The 17,593-nt window shown below is 59.5% G+C and overlaps 1 protein-coding gene across 1 annotated transcript in view; it reads right to left on the reverse strand.

The window, feature by feature from the left end:
* Positions 1-16,063, reverse strand: part of LOC104626053 (receptor-type tyrosine-protein phosphatase V-like) — a gene marked incomplete at its 3' end in the record, with an annotated part of 37,346 nt that extends 21,283 nt beyond the window's left edge. The window contains exons 1-3 of the mRNA XM_010293871.1: positions 15,949-16,063; positions 1,810-2,076; positions 554-823 (exon numbers count right to left, since the gene is read on the reverse strand). Coding sequence (XP_010292173.1) covers positions 554-823; positions 1,810-2,076; positions 15,949-16,063 — 652 coding nt within the window. The remainder of the gene's footprint in view (positions 1-553; positions 824-1,809; positions 2,077-15,948) is intronic.
* Positions 16,064-17,593: the final 1,530 nt, after the last annotated feature.

Raw genomic sequence — 17,593 nt, forward strand, 5'->3', positions numbered from 1 at the left:
TTCAGCAGAGGTGCTGGGGCTCCCTGGACCCCTCCTCTCTCCCCAGGGTCTCCTACACCCACAGCTGCTCTCTGTGCTGGCATGGGGGCTGAAGGTCTGGCAGGGGTCTGCTGAGGGATTTCTCTCCCGTGTCCCTTCCCAGATGGGCTGAGGGGCTCGTGAGGTCCCTCCATACTGTCACACTCCTTCAGGCTGCAGGGCAGAAGGGGTGGCAGCCTGTGTTATGCAACATTTCCGCAGCTCCCACCAGCCAAGATCTTTTGCCAGGATCCCCAGGCTGCCTTCTCCCATGGAAACATGGAGCACACAAACCCAAGCTGTGGGTCCTGCAAGGCAGGGCTGAGGTGCGAGGTTTTCCCCTTGCCCCGGCACGCTGGGCTCATAGCGGGGACGTGAAAAGCTCCCGGCTGTTCCCCATCCTACACAAACTCCCCATTCTGAGCCTGGAGACCTCCTTCCCCTTTCTGCCAGCCCAGCCGGCACATGTGCTGCTCCTGCCAAACCCTTTCTCCCACCCCTTCCCTCTTGGGCAGGCACACCCATCATTCCCTACCTGTCCACTGGTGGATACTGGTGCTCGCCTGGCTGGATCCAGCCAGTGTGCTGACCTTCAAGGCATACTCGCTGCCAGCCAGCAACCCATCAAACAGGAACATGGAAGCGTTTGGCAGGATGGACACATTTCTCACGAGCGTCTGGGAGTCGCTGTGGTAGAGGGCGAGGTGGTAGCCATCTCGCTGCCCGTGGGCATGCGCCCAGGAGGCACGCAGCACGGCAGAGCTCCCGCCACTGCTCAGGCTCAGGTTGCGGACAGGTGAAGGACCTGTATCGGACATGGCACAGACGACGTGGGCTGGTTGCCTGGCGATGCCTGACCTGCCAGGTTGCTCAAGGGCTGGTGGGACAGTGTCTTCACCTGGTGAGGTCCTGCCAGTCACCTCCACAGGACCCAGTCCCCCAAGCACAGCCCCATCAGCTCCCTGTCAGCTCACCAGTCTCCCACAGGCTGTGTGGGCTGCACCAGTCTCTGCACAGTCACTCTGAACTGGGCAGGGTGGCTCAGTCAGGTACAGCACACCAGGTGCGCGCTGAGAAAGGTGAAGCCATCAGCACTTACCTGTGACCTCACCTACTGCCAGGTCACCTAATACCAGCCCCGCTCCCTGCAGCCACCACTGTTGTCTGACACCATGCCTTCTGCTGGCCAACCCCCTCCCTCCAGCTCTACTCCCCTTTTCTAGGTTTTCCACCTTCACCTGCACTGATTCACTCAAGGATCTTCCCGAGGGACGCAGGCAAGGGCTGTCATCCTCACCTGAGCTGTGGGCTCAGCAGCCCTGCCCCCTTCCCCCAGTCCTTGGCATCAACCAGGGAGGGCAGAGAGCAAGGCTTGGCGGGTGAGCCAGTGGTTGACAGAGATATGCCAAAATCATGGAGCAGTTGCTACTTCCTTGTAGCTTTCTAGACCTCCAGGCATAACATTTTGCACCCCTCAGCTCTCTGCAGTCCATATCATAGGTTGGTTCCTCATTAGCTTTACTATTCCAGGAGACGACAGAGCGTGAACACTGCCCATGCAAGGGGCAGGGACAGGACCCACCCCCCACATGGATGAGGGAATGACCCTTGAGGGCCTGGGGAGCAGGGAAGGACTCTAATCCTTGTGGAAGTATTGAGGAAAGGCCCAACGTCCCCCTGAGCTCCTGGACAACACACAGACTTGTACTTTACAGCCTCCAAAGCAGTGTGACTGTCATTGGTAGGAGCACTGAGATCCTTTGTCTCTGCAGTCCCTGGGGAACCCCTTACTTGTCTGTGCTGTGACCGTCTGGCTGGTGGTCTCCATGCAGGCAAGCGTGGCCGTCACCTCAATCTCATAGCGCATGCCAGGGGTCAGCCCGTGGAACCAGAAGCTGGTGACATTGGATCCAGCAGATCCATTCTGCAGTGGCGTGTCTGATCCCAGGGAGGAGAGGACGAGCGAATATCCCTCAGCACCCCCCTCTGGCTCATCCCAGGACAGAAGGAGAGAGTCTGACCGGCCATGGTCCCTCACGCTGAGGTTCAGGAGGGTCCCTGCAGAGGCAAAGCCAAAACCCTCAGCAGAGAGCTGGGGTGCTGCTGGGTGGCCAGCCTGTAGGGCCAGGCTCGCAGCCCGCCCACCCTCACTGCACACCTTGGCACAGGCCACCACCAAGGCCACTGCCCTGCTTTGGTCAGGCCACCCAACTCCAAGGGCTTGAAACAGGCTTTGGAAAACACAAGAAGGTTCAGAAACCCCCCATGGACTGGGGTCAAAGGCACCACATGAAAGAGATGCTCATAAGCATGGAGCATGTCCTCCTTTGGAGAAAGACCAGAAGGCTTGAGGCCATCACATGCTTTGTCCAGGCAGCCCTCGTTTATGGCAGAAAAGATGCCCTGGCTGGGTATAACCCATTGCTCACCACCTTTGTTGGTTTGAGCCCCAAAAAAGATTTTGAAGGGCTCTGGGTCCACTTTGCAGAAGGAAGACAATGGCCAGTGAGGGAGCAGGATGGATATGGCCATGGGGCCATTATGCTCCCTGCACTAGTCTCCGACTCTGTGTGGGCTCTGGCAGAGGAGAGGGTAAAGGCTGCTTTGGAGGGATCCAGGCACTGACTCCCCACTGTCCTGCCCAGTGCAGAGATGACATGGGAAGAGCAGGACACTGTACATGGAGAAAATATCGGGCCAGATTTGCACAACTCCCTGCTGAGGTGTGTCCCTGCCTTGACCTTGCTGCAGCAGCAAGGTCAGCACGCTGCAGCTGCAGGGCCGGTGCTCTGGCATCCAGATGGAGAGCGTCTGGGGATGAGGAAGTGGCGTATGGGGCTTGGCCTAATTGGTGGGTCAGTGGCCAAAACTGCTGTTGAATCCCTGCCCTTAGGGTTGCTCAGGAACACCTACACAAACAGGAGCCAGGCAGAGCCTGTCTGTTGGGACCAAGCTGGCAACGTGACCCTTGCAGCCTCCATCTCTGCCTCCCTGTGCCTCCACTAGCAGATCATCACGCACTCCCCATCCCCATCCTTGCTGTGAATGTTGAGCTCTCTATCGCTTTCAGCCTTTGGGAAACACCAGAATAGCTCTAGTGCTAATAAGACATTTGTGTAATAATTAGCACTTAAAATTTATGATGTGCAACATGTTGTAACAAGCTTACATGTGATCTGGCAGGGCACGAAAGCTTCAAACAAGCACAGCTATTGCCCCAGAGGTCTGCCCAAGGGCTGCCTTTACACAGCAAAGGAGCAGCAGTGTGGGGCGAGCCCCAGTGGCCCAGGCAACTTTGGGACTGCGCAGGTGTTGTGTGTGGCCTTCCCACAAAGTTGGACAGTTTCAGAACTACATGCTACTTCCATTTCATGCAATGCCATAGTTTGGAGCCTGCTGCCATGCTGAGAGCTTCACTCAGCAGATGAGTGCAAAGGGAACTGGGGAAGTTAGATGGACACAAAAGAGGAGCACGTAGCACCCCTGGGAAAGGCCTTCTCAGTGCCATCCCTGAGCAGTTCAAGTGCAGATTTAGGAGCAGACTGCTCAGGAAGTGTTATCTGAATATAGTTGGGTGTCCATGGGTCAGGTGTCTACACCTGGACCAGCTGCTCTGGGCTCCCCTTGCTGTCAGCAGAGACTCCATTGCACCAGCTTGTGGAGCACAGGGCATGGCTAAACTCCTCCTGAAGAGCGCCAGCAGGACTGTGCCCTGTGTGGAGTTCAAACAGGGATGGTTTTTCACTGTGGGCTCTTTCTTATCTCATGAAGTTACTAGTTCTCCTCTCATGAAGTTACTAGTTCTCCACTCATGTTTGTCTGCTTCTCTCGGGTTTCCAACAGACTGCATCGTCTGTCTCCATCTGTCACTTGGCAATCATCCTCTTCACCTCTGCAGTACAAATGTACTAATACCTAAAAGGGGGAAGAGGCATCCTCCAGCCCTGAGGCCCATGATCACAATGCTGCTGATGTCCCCATGGTTAGGCTCTGTTAGCCACACCAGCCAGACACATCTCGGTATACCCCGAGCCCTGACTGGTGCCTGCAGATCATCTGAGCGAGTCTTCACTGGCACAGGCCAGCACTGTGTGGGCACTGCGCTGGCTCCAAGCACACAGCAGTGCTTGCCGACCGCAGGCTGAGTGCAGCCGTGCCGCTCCCCAGCCAGCTCAGCACAGCCGTGGGGCTGCCCCATGGAATGCAGTCCCACTCAGCCAACTGCAGGGGCTCCGTGCAGGCACCTATGGCTGTGCTGCTGCTGAGACCACTTGATGCTCCGTAGGATCCTTCCTAAGACCTTGGAGCCTTGTCCGTCTCTCACATTGCCCCCCATAAGGCTAGCTGCTGGAGGAGGATGGGGCTGACTCCCTCCCCTTCCCTGGCCATGATCTGCAGCCTGCAGTAAGTCTAAAGCAGAGTATTTACAAAGCTACTCTTAACTCCAAGAGTTTTGGTCCAGCACATCTGCTCATCTCACCACTCCCAGGCACCAAGACCACCCTCTGCAGCCTGGGAACCTCTTTGATTTGACTTACCTCTATCTCTGCGTGCATCCTGTCCCTCCAACCCTGCCTGTGCTGTCCGGTTGCATCCCTTGCCCTGAGGGATTGAAGGTGTCAAGTGAGAGAGGGGCAAGGTGAGGTGGTCTGAGACCAGCACCTGGGAGAGGTGCCCTGTGCCAGGCCTGGGGTCAGGCTGGCCAGGCACAGGTCCCACCCCGCCCAGGGATCCATGGCATCTGGGGGCTGCAACCCTCTGGGGACTGTGACTCTCCCAGGACAGCTCACATTGCTCTCGCCTAGCCAAGGCAGAGAGACAAACTCAGCAGACACAGCTTGTGGGCTGCCCTGGCCTTTTGCATGGGTCCTGGGACTGCAGGCCAACATGGGGCCATGCCCACAGGTGAAGACATCCCACCAAAACAGCCAGAGCACAAGGGGAAGATCTGGGGAGGGAGGGAGCTCTGGACAGGCCCTGGCAATCTCCTTCACTTTACAGGCACCCCCTCTTCCCACGATCATGGTGGGGGGGAGGATGGAGGGACCCCAGACCTCAGTCCAGTTGCCTTTCCCCACAGGCTGCAAAGCAAAAGCTTGGCCTGAGAGCTCCAGAGCATCCAGCACCCTCCATACCGCAGCGGGTGCTGAGCACGCTTGCGAGACACCCGTCTCCCCACAGTCTGCTCGCAAGCAGGGTGTGCCCTGCTTTAGGTTGAGGCTAGTTCCCTCCACATTAAAGGAAATATCTCTGCCCACTCCCTGTCCCACAACAAGCCACAGAGGAGCAATCATCTTTCTTTAGTTATTTCCCCCTTGGCTCTGCTGGCTGACTCATTTCTGGCTCCCCCACTGACTGCAGTGCTTTTGGGAGTGTGTGCACGAAGGGGAGCGAAGGGGCTCTGGACCCCTGGGAATAGCAGCCAGCCAATTCCTGGGGCGAGGAGCCATGCAGCCATGGCAGCGGTAACACACTCCGATCGCAGGCGCTGGGCGAGAGGGCATGGCGAGGCGGGGGGAAGTGGAGGAAAGAGCCAGCTTGTAATTGCAAACGTCGCTAATTTGGTGCAGCTGCATGGCCGGAGAGGCAGCCCAGAAATATGCCGTCATTCCTCAGCGGGGTAGGACTATGCAAAGCCCCTTGCCGCCAGCGAGCTTGGAGCCAAACGCCTGCATGGACAAACAGGGAGTTGAAGAGACAAGGGCTTACCTCTGCCAGGGTTCCCAGGAGCCACGGCACCCACAGGACAAGCAGCGGCAGCAGCGGTGGTCTCATTGGGACCGGGGTAGCTGCAGATTAGAGGGATGACAAGTTGGGGGGGGGCTTCTTAGCAGTGGCTGTCCCCAGCCAGCCCCTTCTCCCATGGCAGTGAGGGGCTGCGTCCCCAAATGTTTTCCGAGCGCGGGTGACAGGATGACATCAGTGGGGACCAGCGTTGCATGCCAGCGCGTTGCACATCAACCCTGCCAGCTGTCCTTGGGCAGGAGCAGAGCGCGCCTCCGGGCTGGGAGAAGTCCAGCGTGTGTGTGCGTGCCTCTCGCTGTGTGCATTTGCTATTGTTCCCGCGGATCTGTGTCCCTCTGCGGTGACTCTGCAGCTGTCCTTGTGTGAGCGTGTGCGTGCTGCAGCCAGAGAGCTGCTTGCCGGGGGGCTCGGAGGTGGGGCTCTCGCTGTGGCTGGGTCTCTGCAGGGCTGGAGCCTGGTCTGGCCATCAGAAGGAGTTCTGCAGAGTTGTGGGAGTTGGTGCTGAGAGGGGAGGAGAGGGGAGGAGACAGGACAGGACAGATGGCGGCTCTGAGCTGGAAGGGAGTGCCCAAACCAGCCCCCAGCAAGGGGAGGAAACTGCCTCCGGCAGCTGGGCTCGGATGCTGGAGGGAGCGTTGGCACGAGTGTGGATCCGGGGTGCTGTGCACCTTGCGGCTGTCTCTGTGGCCGGCATGTTCATGCACCCTTTAGCTCTGTATGCATGAATTTCTGCACAGGGTGCTGATGGGGAACGGGAGGTTTGGTCACGCTGGGTGGGGAGGGAGACGTGTGCCTCTGCGTGATGCCCATGGCACTGGGGCAGGCAGATGGGAGCTGGGGGAGGGGGGATGCACATACTGTGAGAGGTTCCGGTGCACTGCGCTTTGCCCGTTCGAGGGGTTGGCTGGGTCCAAGTCCCTGTGTCCTCATGCATTGCAGGACATGTACTTTGCGGTGCTGCTGGGGAGAGCACACTGCACCCCCCAGCTGTGTGCAGGGCTGTGCGTTGTGTGGTGCTGTGCTGTGTCTGTGCAGTATGTGGCAGGATGCCAGCTCTGATTCAGAGCGGAGATGCCATTGGCTTCACATCAGCGCTGGAGATCTGGGACAGTGCTGGAAGAGGTTCAGTGATGCATCTATCCTGGAAGCCAGTGCAGCCTGTGTGGCCATGGGAGCCTGTCCCAGTAGCCGGCACAGCCACTGATGGGGGCTATTCAAGCTCTGCTTATTGCTGTGAGCCACCAGGATGTCGAGGTGGGACACATCCCCCAGCTGGCCTCAGAGCAGCAGATTCTCTCCCCCAAAAGCTCAGAGGTTTGTCAGGTGGGACCTATGGGAGACAGATAAGCCCCCTGTGCCTGGAAAAGCCCCAGCCCCTGCACATAATTGAGAAGAGAGGGGGACACAGGGACCACTGGCCTAGGACCCATCTCCAACCTCAGGTCCATCCCCCAAACCTCCTGACAGCCCCCGGGCTGATGGGGCCAGCTGAGAAAGGGGACAGAGCACGTGAGTCTCCTTCCCTTTGCATGGTGGACAGTTCCCAGGTCCTGCCCAAATGGGACAGGTGCCAGGAGTCCTGGTCTGTGGTCATGGTCATATCTCTGCAGAGATCCACTCCTCCGTCTGGAGCGGGCTGAGGGTAAAGAAGCCCTGGCCCTGCTGCTCAACCCAGCAGTGAGGGCTTATTTGTCACCTTCATCTCCTCTGTTTAACAACTCAGACACCCCCACAGCAGAGAGGCACAGCTCAACAACCGGAGGCCCTTTCAGTCATTCTGTCCCCAGACCTGCACCCTCTGCACCCTCGATATGGAGATAAGGGTAGGAGCAAAATGCAAATGCCTTGGCTCCAGTGCAGGCAAGTTTTTTTAATCCTTAATACTGGCAGCTCTGGGAAGGCCTGGATGTCAAAAATGCAAGCGGTGCATCTGCTCAAGTGATGGAGGCCCAGGGTAAAAGCTCTGACTCTTAGGGATCCCCTGATAGGCATTTGGGACTGAGGTCTACCAGTACCTGGGGTGATGGGGATGACCCATCAACCAGTGCCACAGCTGGGGACACCCATCCCTGCTGCTGGCCATCCCCCGCAGGAGCTGAGCACAGAGCAAGTGCTCACGGATACCGGGGGTGATGTCCTCCAGCCACTTGGATGGATGGGAAGGGAGTCCCCCTCCACAAGCCGAGGCAGAGGGAGGTTTGGGGCTGGCTGCTGCTGCCTCCAGTGGGCTGGGAACTGTTTTAAAAGGCCCCTTTCCAGAGCTGGGTGGCTGTGGCCAGCTGGGAGGAGGCTGCAGTGAGGGCTTGCCAGGTTTACCCAGGGGCCCAGGGCGGGATCGGGGAGATTACAGCTGGCTGGTCCCCAAAACGCGTTTGCAAAGAGGCTTTCAGTAGATGTCCCCGTGCGGGCCCGTGGTGGGGTGCAGGCTGTCAGGCAATGTGCCCCGCCACAGCAGCTGAAGGAGGGGTGACCCCACGTTGGATGGGGAACCTGGGGCTGTTTGCTGCCATGAGCAGCCTGGAGGGTCAGTATGGCTGGGGCAGAGGCAGAGCAGAAGGCAAGGCCAGGGGCAGAGAGGACTGTGTGGTGCCCCCGGAGGGTGGCAGTTGATGGCAGAGCTGAATTCGAGGAGCCCCTGACTGATGAAGCAGGGGTTGGAGGTTAGGACGGAGGGCCTTGGTGGGCTGGGAAGTGGGGTCCAGGAGGATGGGGCAGGAAGAACCCTTGATTATCAAGAAAAACCCTGGGAAGAGATTTTGAATCTCACAATGTCTGAGGCAGGTGACAGGAGGCAGCATCTCCTGCACTGGCACAGACAGGGCATTTTCCCAGGCTACAGAATCAAGGTGGGGCTCCTTTAGCTTCAAAGCACACCAAAGAGCAAACCCACTCTCTGGAGTCCTGGGAAACTCCAGCTGGGCTGATTCTGCCCTGCCCAGCTGGGGAGCAAGCTGAGCCCACGCACACTCAATACACCTGCCTGCCCACAGCCCCAACTCTCCTGCCACCAGCCTCTCTACAAAGCTGATCGTCTTCATCTCCAGCTACACTGTCTCAGTGGGATGGAGTTGCAAGGGAGGCAGGTGGGATGTGGCATCTCAGGAGCTTGTCGGAAAAAAAGCTCCTGATGCCACAGCCCTGCATGGGGGTACAACTCCACCACCGAGGTAGTTTCTCCAGGCACTGGGTTGCCCAAGGACCAAAGGGTCTGTCCTGCCATCCCTGGTCTCTGGGCTGGGGAGCAGAGCAGAGACTCCTGAAACACAGTGTCTCCATCCCGCTGGAGCCCACTGCCATGCTGTGCCACTGTCCCGCACCTCCCCACCCAGGAGGAGAGCTGACCCCCCTGCCCAGCATGAGGTCGGGCCAGGGGGATGCCTTGGCACCATGCCTTGCTGTCCTCCAGGTTGGGGCTGACCTCCAGGCACAGGTCCAGAGGTGTCCCAGAGGCTTTCCCAGTCTCTGCATGCTGCTGGTGGCCTGTCCCAGGGCATACAGAGCTGGCACTCCACTGGTCATGGGGACACGTCCATACCAGCCCCACTGATTTAAACCTGGGGACCCAGAAGCTGTGCTTCCTGAGCTCAGGGACTTTGGCCTGTGCCTGTGGTGGAATCAGCCCGAAGTGCTGTTCGGAGCCAAACCCAGGCCCTGTCCCCGGCGCCATGGGGCTCAGCAACCTCCCATACTGGACAGAAGCAGCTGCTCATTACGTGCCAGTGCTGTCCTCGCTGTGGCCACCCTGGTGACACCGTGCCACCACAGGCAAGGACAGAGAGAGAGCCTGCCTTCAGCGGGGCTTGCCAGACCTCCCCTCCGGTTCCCCTGACAGTGAAGCCTTCAGCTGTGCCAGACCCAAAAACAACTGCAGAAGGTTTCTCCACCCAGCAGCTGGAACCAGGCCTGGAAACTCAGGGGCTGCCGAGTCATCACATTTTCCGTGAAGCAGCAAAGGGGGATGGGGGATGCCCCGCCAACTGTGAGCGCTTAAAAACTATGCTGGCTAGAGCTGAGGTGGCACCGTGGGGTCTGTCCAGCCAAGCCACCACCTCCTGCAAAGGGGAGAGCCTCCAGCGGGGAGATTGTCCTTGCCTGGGCCCAGGGACAGGGACATCCAGTCTGGAGCAGGGAATGTGCTCCAGAGGGGACCTCTGGCAGCATGCCCATCATTGTGGTGGCAGGCCTTGCTTATGCTGAGGGACAGTAGCCACAGCACAGTGGCAAAGGCTCTGTCTGGCAAAGGCTGCAGGCAGCCCTCCTGGGCAGTGCCAGGCTCAGACAGAGTCCACCCCCGTGTCTTTTTACTCCATGCACCGGCCTTTACTCCAGGTGCCCTGGGCACGGAGCTGGTGGCACAGGGCTTGTCCCTGCTGAGGCATCTCCCAGACCTAGCGTGGCCCTCCACACCGGGGGGAAGTAGGGGACCTCCCTGGGAAGCACCAGCTGGGGTGAGGATGAGCAGGGCTGGGCAGTGGAGAGCGTGCCTGCGGCACCCGCGCATCCCCGCTGTCACAGGGTCTGTGTGGTGACAGCCGTCAGGCCATGCTCCCGAGGCTGGGCAGGGTCCTGCACACCGCTGCCAAGGGACAGCACGCGGGCAAGGATGCTGCTACTGGCCGAGGGACTCAGCCTGCCCGAAGAGAGAGCACAGCCATGCCCTGGCGCGGTGCCGTGAGCAACGCTGCACAGAGGAGCCTGTACTCACGTCTGGACGTGCAGCCCTGCTGCCTCCCTGGGAGCTCTGCCACCCCTCCCTGGGCAGGACCCCCTGCATCCACTCTGGCACCCTGCGACCTGTTGCCCAGGGGCCCTGTGATATGGGGCACCGGTGCCATTAGGATTGGGCTGGGAGCAGCTTTGGGCCTCCTGTCCTGTCTCGGTCCAGCAGCAACATCCCCCCGGTCCCTGCCACTCCAGTCCCTGTCTCTCCTTGTGCCCACCAGTGCTGTGAACTGCCCCAGGCCACGGTTTCTCCCCTCTGCCACCTCTGAGGTGCTGAGCGCTGTGAGGGAGGAACAAGGGCAGCAGGTTGTTCCCGCAGCAGAGCCTGAGGAGGATGCTGGGACCTTTCTCTTTGCAAGGTTCACACACCACCGTTCTTAAACCTTAAACCCCAGAGCACTGGGATGCTCTTCCTTCAACCCCTTGCAAATGTTTAGTCATTTCCACATGGAGCCCTGCCAGCGCCGCTGCCTGCCTCGTGCCCAGCGCTTTCAAACCTTGGAGCTCTTCCCGTTTTGCAGAGAAGACAGGCAGGTGATGGGGGACATCACCCCTTCTGCAGGGCAGAGCTGTGTCCCAGGCAGGCACAGCCGCGCTGGCCAGGCTGTGGGATAGCCAGGAGCTCGGGAGTGACTCCCGTGCTCGGGTGGTGCTCTGCGCTCTCCCGCTCACTGCCGGTGACAGACCAGGCCCAGCAGCAGAGCCCGGATGCCTGCGGGTGCCAACCAGGCACCTGCAGACCTGGGAAGAGCAGGGCTGCGGGTGACTCAGAGCACGCCCAAAGCCGGCAGAGCCGGGCAGACCTGCTCTGCCCCCCCGGGCTGTGGGTGCCGCCCCTGGGGCTGAGCAGGGTCAGGAGTTCCCTTCCCTCGGCCGGGGCAAGAGGCACCAGGTAGGGAGGGCTGATAGCAGCCTGGAGAGTGCCTGCCCCACACCGACTGCCAGCAGCACTAGAGCAGCACCTGGATGGCCCCTAACCCCCGCCCCCGCCATTGCCAACAGCCTGCAGAGCCCTGCAGGGCTCTGCTTCCACCCTGGGATGCAGCGCCAGCACAGGCTGACAGCAAAGGTGCCCAGTCCTGCCAGGTCACCATGCTCACGAAGCCAAGGAGCCACAAAGCAGCTCCTGGTGCCCACCCACACCTCGCTGTGCTGGGGAGCCCGGGCATGAGAACCCCCTGCTCAGGCGCAGCCGTGTAATGCCAGGCTCTGCTTCCGGCACAGCCATGCACGGAGGCTGCCCATACCCTGCCACCCGCCCCAGGGCTGTGGCACAGGGTTTGCTTGCGCCGTGCCAGAGCATAGGAGGGTCTGCGCTCTTTTCCCCACCGCATGCATCCTAGCTTCAACCGCACGGCTGGGAAGAGAGAGGAGGGTAAGGAGTGGGACCAGTACCTCTCCTGGTCGGCATCCCCAGTGTGGTCCACAGCCTGTCCCCTTGAGCCCGGCGCGCACGGTGTCAACTTGGCACACTCACACTAGCTTGCCGTTTACTCCCACTTGTGCACGGCCCTGACGCTCAAGTCTGGGCTGGTCCTGGGGGAAGGCCCGCCTGGGCTCGCCCAGCGTCTCAGCTGCAGGATGCCAGGGAGGAGGGATCAGCTGGACGGAGATGCCTCCTGCGGCCCCATGATAGCAGCGATCTGCATCCCGGGAAGGGTGGGAGATGCATGCCATGCCACAGCCCGGGCACAGCTCACACCACCCTGCACCTTGCCTGGGTTTGTACCATGCACTGCAGGGCCAGCCAGGGCGCTGGGTGCACCCTGAGAGGGGACTCTTGGAGACAGCGAGCATCCTTTCATGCCGCTGTTGCAAAGGGAGGCAGGGAGGGCCCTGAGGCTGTGATGGAGCCAGTGCAGACTCCCAGACCCACACTCCAGCCCTGAAGGTGTCTGTGGGCTGTGATTGCTAAAGGCTTTGTTGCCCTGAGCCCCATGAGACCAGCCACCATCCCAGTCCCTCTTAGTCCCATGTCAAGGGGGAGGTGGAGAGGAGCTGGTGAGCCAGCTCAGGAGGTGCAGAGCATCCCAAGAGCTTGTCCAGGATGGCACTTATCCTCACCCAGGTGAGTGAGTGGCCAGCTGGTCCCTGGGGACAAGGAGAGGGGTCTTACCAGTGGGTTCAGAGGAAAGCTATGGCCATGGGAGCAGGTCCCGAGGCACCTCCCCCTCCAACTCCCCCACCCCCTCTCCCATCTCCACCGACGCAGCAGGAGGAGGTGCAATAGCCATGGCAATGAGCGTGAGGACTCCTGTCTCCTGCAGTCCCAGCTAAAAACAAGGCTTGGAGCTCATGTTTCTGGTCTCCTCCCAAGCAGCTGGCAGGATTAGCTCATCCTAGCCCCACATGGGAGCAGCAGGTTGCCGCATCCACTGTGCGGTGCATGGTGCGGGGGACTTCTACATCTGACACTTTGCAGTCCCACGAGGGTCATACACGCTTCAGCTGCCCCTCGGGGGGCTCAGCCTTCCCACCAAGGGTGGCCATTCCTGCCAGCAGCTCTCCCCCATGCCCTGCCTGGGCACCGCGCCCTGCAGAGAAAAGGGAGAGGGACGCCTGTGCTGGCTCAGTCCAAACCAGGCTGCCTGTGTGGCAGGCAGGGGAGGAAGCCCGGGACACTGCTCCACGCTCAGCAGCTACATGAAAACACAGCCTCCAAATTCGGAAAGCAGCTCAGTTTCCAAATACGGCCATGAACTGAAAAACTCACCTCGAAATGAAACCAGCACCAGCCCTCTGGTTCAAAGTTTCCTGTATAAAAACAAACCTGCCAGACAGCTACATTTGCACACAAAAGGTTTTGGTTTTGGGAGGAAGGTCTCTTTTTTGGAGGAGTAAACACAAGGCCTGCCCATCCTCCACGCCCACAGGCGGGAGGCCCGCTGGCAGCTCGGGGCGAAGGCAGAACATTGTCCCATCTTGCTGCCTGGCTGCTTTCCCCCGTGCTCGTCCCCTGCTAGCATACCACTGCCTGCAGCAACGCCAACGCCGCCACCGGACCAAGCTGCTGACCAGCTTGTCCTGCAACCGCTGGACTCTGGCAGGCTGCACCAGCCAAGGCTGTTCGCACTCATCACCATAGCTGTGATGCCTTGGAGGGTCCCAGGGAGCGGGAACGGATGCAGGATGGGGCTGTGCAAGGGCAGAGCTGGTCCTTCAGCAGAGGGACCCATGTCTGCCCATGGCTCTCCTTGCACCATGTTGGTGCCAGGGTGCTGTGGCATGGCACCCAGGGGTGCTCCCTTCCTCGCAGCATGGCTGGAGACTCGTCAGCGCCTGCTTCTGCAGCTCCTCAGCTTCTCCCTGGCATGTCCCGCACCACCCGGAGCCAAACACAACACGAGCCCGTCTCTTCGGCTGTCAGTGGCGCCTGATGCTTTCTGCATCCGGCCCTCAAAAGAAGGCAGCTCTGCTTCTTCACAGGAGCAGCTGGGGGACTCCCACCCTGGCTCTACTCCCCCCAGCTCAGCTGCAGGCCCCCCCGAGACCACCCTCCCCAGGCTGATGCACATTTGGGGCTGGCACAGATGCAATCTGGCTGCTCCCTGCGGTGCTGCTGTAGGTGGCATTCATGCATCGCAGCTGAAGCTGCTTCCTGGGACACGTCTTGGCCGCGGGGGCGGGGCTCGGGGCTACACGTCTTGGCCGCGGGTGCGGGTCTCGTGGCTGGCGATTGCTAAAGGCTTTGCTGGCAGAAGCTTGGCCTCACCAGGCGGGTGCTGCAATTCTGGAGCAGGGGTGAGGTGGTTGCAGAGGGATGCAGGATCAGTCCCCTCCACTGTTGCCTGCTGATTGTTTTGATCCAGATTCCTGTGAATTGTCTATCCCTTCAGCCACAGCCTCTGCTGCTTGACTTGGGATGGTGGGAGAATGGATTGAGTCTTGCAGAGTGACATGAAGTTCAGCCTTGCCTATCCAGGGGTCCCCGATGATGTGTCCATGGAGTCGAACATCCTGGCTTGAAGGTTTGGGGGCATGGAGGGTCTCTGAGGCTTGGAGACCTTGCCAGGTGCCAGACTTGGAGACTTGGTCCCTACCCAAAGCACTGGCAGAAGCTGTTTTCACCTCTGAGCTGGGACACACCTACCCTGCCTCAGTTTACCATCTCTGCACTGGGAAGCAGAGGTGCTCTGCTGCTGCAGAGGGGAGGAAGGGAGAGCAGGAGGCAGCTGGTAACGGGGACGCATCAAGCTTTTCTGAGCCACCTCATCCCTGCTTGGGCAGTCATTAACGGCAATTTTGGCATCTGGGCAGCGAAGCCACGCTGTCCTGCTTCTCCCGTGGGTGATGCAGCTGGGCTGGGCTGGCTGCAAGGTCCAGGAGGGACTTCCCCAAGGCTCAGGGGGATCAGCCGGGCTGCCGTTCGGCTTGAGCTGCTTGGCTGGGAGAGCCTAAAACAACAAACATTGCAGAGTAAGGGAACATTTCACTGCATTTTCCTGGTCGAGTGGTTTCCTGTTTTCTAAGCAGCTTTTCCAGCATCACTGGGGCAGAGGACTTGTCTGTGCAGAGCCTCACCTCAGAGCAGACCCTCACCAGGAAGGCAAGTTCCTGCTGCTTGACATCTGGCAGAGAGGTCACAGAAGATTGGGTCTAGGATCAGCTGTGACCTTTACCGGAGATCTGCAGTAGGAGACAGCATTATTGTGTTCCCCTCTGGGCTGAAAGCATCCATGAATGTGTGGTCTTACCTAGGTCAAAACAGGCTGGACACCACTTGTTTACACAGCCCCGCTGTTTTTTCTTATGGACAGCTTTCCGTGGCCTGACAAACTCATCACTCGCATGGCCACCTGCTCAACGTGCTCAGCCCTGCATGGGGAGCACGGCAGCTCCTGGGCTCAGCGCTGCTCCGATGGGCTCTGCTGCAAGCCGGAACAGCTCGGTGCTGAGATTCATGTGGGATGCTGCCAAAAGCAGGAGACAAAAGCAGGACACCCTGTGGCACACCACTGCTATATTTCCCAGGAGTGTGGAGCAAATGTCTCCATCTCCATCACTCCTGCTCCTCCCAGGCCAGGCCCTGCTCCCCAACTGTGTTTTGGGGAGAGCAGAGCCTGAGCAGAGCCCTCTAAAATTTCAGTGTTGTTCCAGCCTTGGGTCCATCCTTTCTCCCCCGGAGCCTGCCCGCAGCTGTGCACACAGGTAAGGTCACCCTGCCTGGTGGTGCTGTCCCCTCAGCAGCCCCTGCCACTTCTCTGTCCCAGCCCAGAGACCCCTGCCCCACTCCTCCCGCTTCATCCCCTGCCTGCCACTGACCTCCCCTCTGTCCTGGATGGTACCAGGAGCAGGGGCAGTGGGATCATCCCACCAGGTCTCCAGGGAAACACACAGATACTTTCTCAGTTGACAAACATCATCTTTCCCCTCCTTTGCTGACTGTTATTAAAAAGAGGCTGTTGGCAGAGAGTCTTCCCTGAAAGCCAGCCTGTAAGTGTCAGCCCCTGGGGACTGTCTGACCCATGGAGAAGGGGCAGGCAGAGAGGACGCTGATGCACAGGGCGGCTGTCACTGCTTGAATCAGTCCTGGCTCCTCGTGGAAGACAGGATCCATCTGGATCTCCTCAGGATCCATCCTGGATCCATCCTTACACACTCAGCCATACCTGACCGTGACAGAGACATAAACCAGGCCCCTGCAGGAATGGAGAGAGGCAGACACAGGGACTCCTGTCAGCACCTGTGGGCCCAGAACTAGCCAGCTCTCCAGGACGTGGCCCAACACACAGCATCTCCCCTGCAGGAGCAGGCAGCAGGACCCCCGCCCAGCCCATGCCTGCAGGTTGCTGCATCTGAGCTCTGCAGGCTCCCCCCATCGGCACTCCAGCTCCCCAAAGTGCAGTGACCCCAAAGCCCAGCTGAGGTGGCCTCACTTGTGACTCTTATGTCTGGGGAGAGGCACAGGAGACCCACAGATGATGGGCTGGCTGAGCTGCTTGGGGGGCTGTGAGAGGAAGCGGAGATGCCATCTGGCAGGGCTGATGCCCACCAAGTGGGGCATGATCTGCTGCAGTGCCATGGTGCCAGGCTGGCTGGTGGCAGGGCAGGGGTGACCTGCCCCAGTTGAGAGCAGAGCTTGCTGGCTTTGCACCCCTCTCCACAGCCCGATGGGTGTTCAGCAAGTGCTTCCCCATCGTCTCCCCAACTTGCCAGCAGCACAGATCCCTCCTGCCCTATCCTGGTATCATAGACTTGGGCCCTAGCACCACATGCAGGCTCTGCATTATAGAGGGGCCCACCCTTCCCCAAAATGCACATGCACTCTAGCAGTCCTTGTTAATAGGGTGCAATGTCCACCATAAACCAGACGTGAGGTACAGGGGAAGAAGGATGGGGTGGTGGACCAGAAGCTGTTGCACTGCACAGTGACTTGCCCGCCAGCCACCACAGCCATGACCTGCTGCTCTCCCACACGGTGGCAGACCCAGTGCCTTATTCAGGGTTACTGCAAACACTGCCCTGATGCCAGCCCCACGGCTTGATCCTATGCCCATGCTGGGCAGGATCAGGGGAAGGGTGTTCGGCAGCCCTGGGTGATGGAGAGGTCTGCTGTCTGACACTGCAGCTCATCCAGTGCTGGCAAGGTGAGGCTTTCATGAGCAAAAAGCCCAACGCCTCTGCAGCATCAGGAGCTCTGGTGCCACCAGCTGCTGCCTTGATTTATCCTCTAGTGCTGAAAGCCTCATGGCTCCATCCTCCACTACCTACACTTGCTGGCAGGAAAGGTGTCCCCTGCCCCAGAGCATCTGGGGACCCCTCTTGGCCCCAGATGCAGAAGAAAAAAAACCTTAAAAGCTTGCCATTTCTTAACTTTTCCTCCAGGTCTGGGCCATTTGTGGCTTCCAGCACCATGGCTTCCCCACAGTGAGCTGACCGGAATATTTCTCATACCTGGAGATGGGATAAAACAAACCCCATGTGCTGTGAGCTCCTGTGGCTCAGACCTACGGCCGCACAGCCAAGGTGTCTCGAAGGCATCGCTCAGCAGGAGCAATGCACGGCCCAACGTGGCAGCTTCCTGATTTTCTGAGGCCAGAAAGCACTATCCAAAACAGCTTCCAAGAGCAGACAGGCCCACGTACTCGCACGCACGCATGGCCCTGCC

The sequence above is a fragment of the Phaethon lepturus genome, unplaced genomic scaffold (assembly GCF_000687285.1).
Source record: "Phaethon lepturus isolate BGI_N335 unplaced genomic scaffold, ASM68728v1 scaffold5349, whole genome shotgun sequence".
Lineage (NCBI taxonomy): Eukaryota > Metazoa > Chordata > Aves > Phaethontiformes > Phaethontidae > Phaethon > Phaethon lepturus.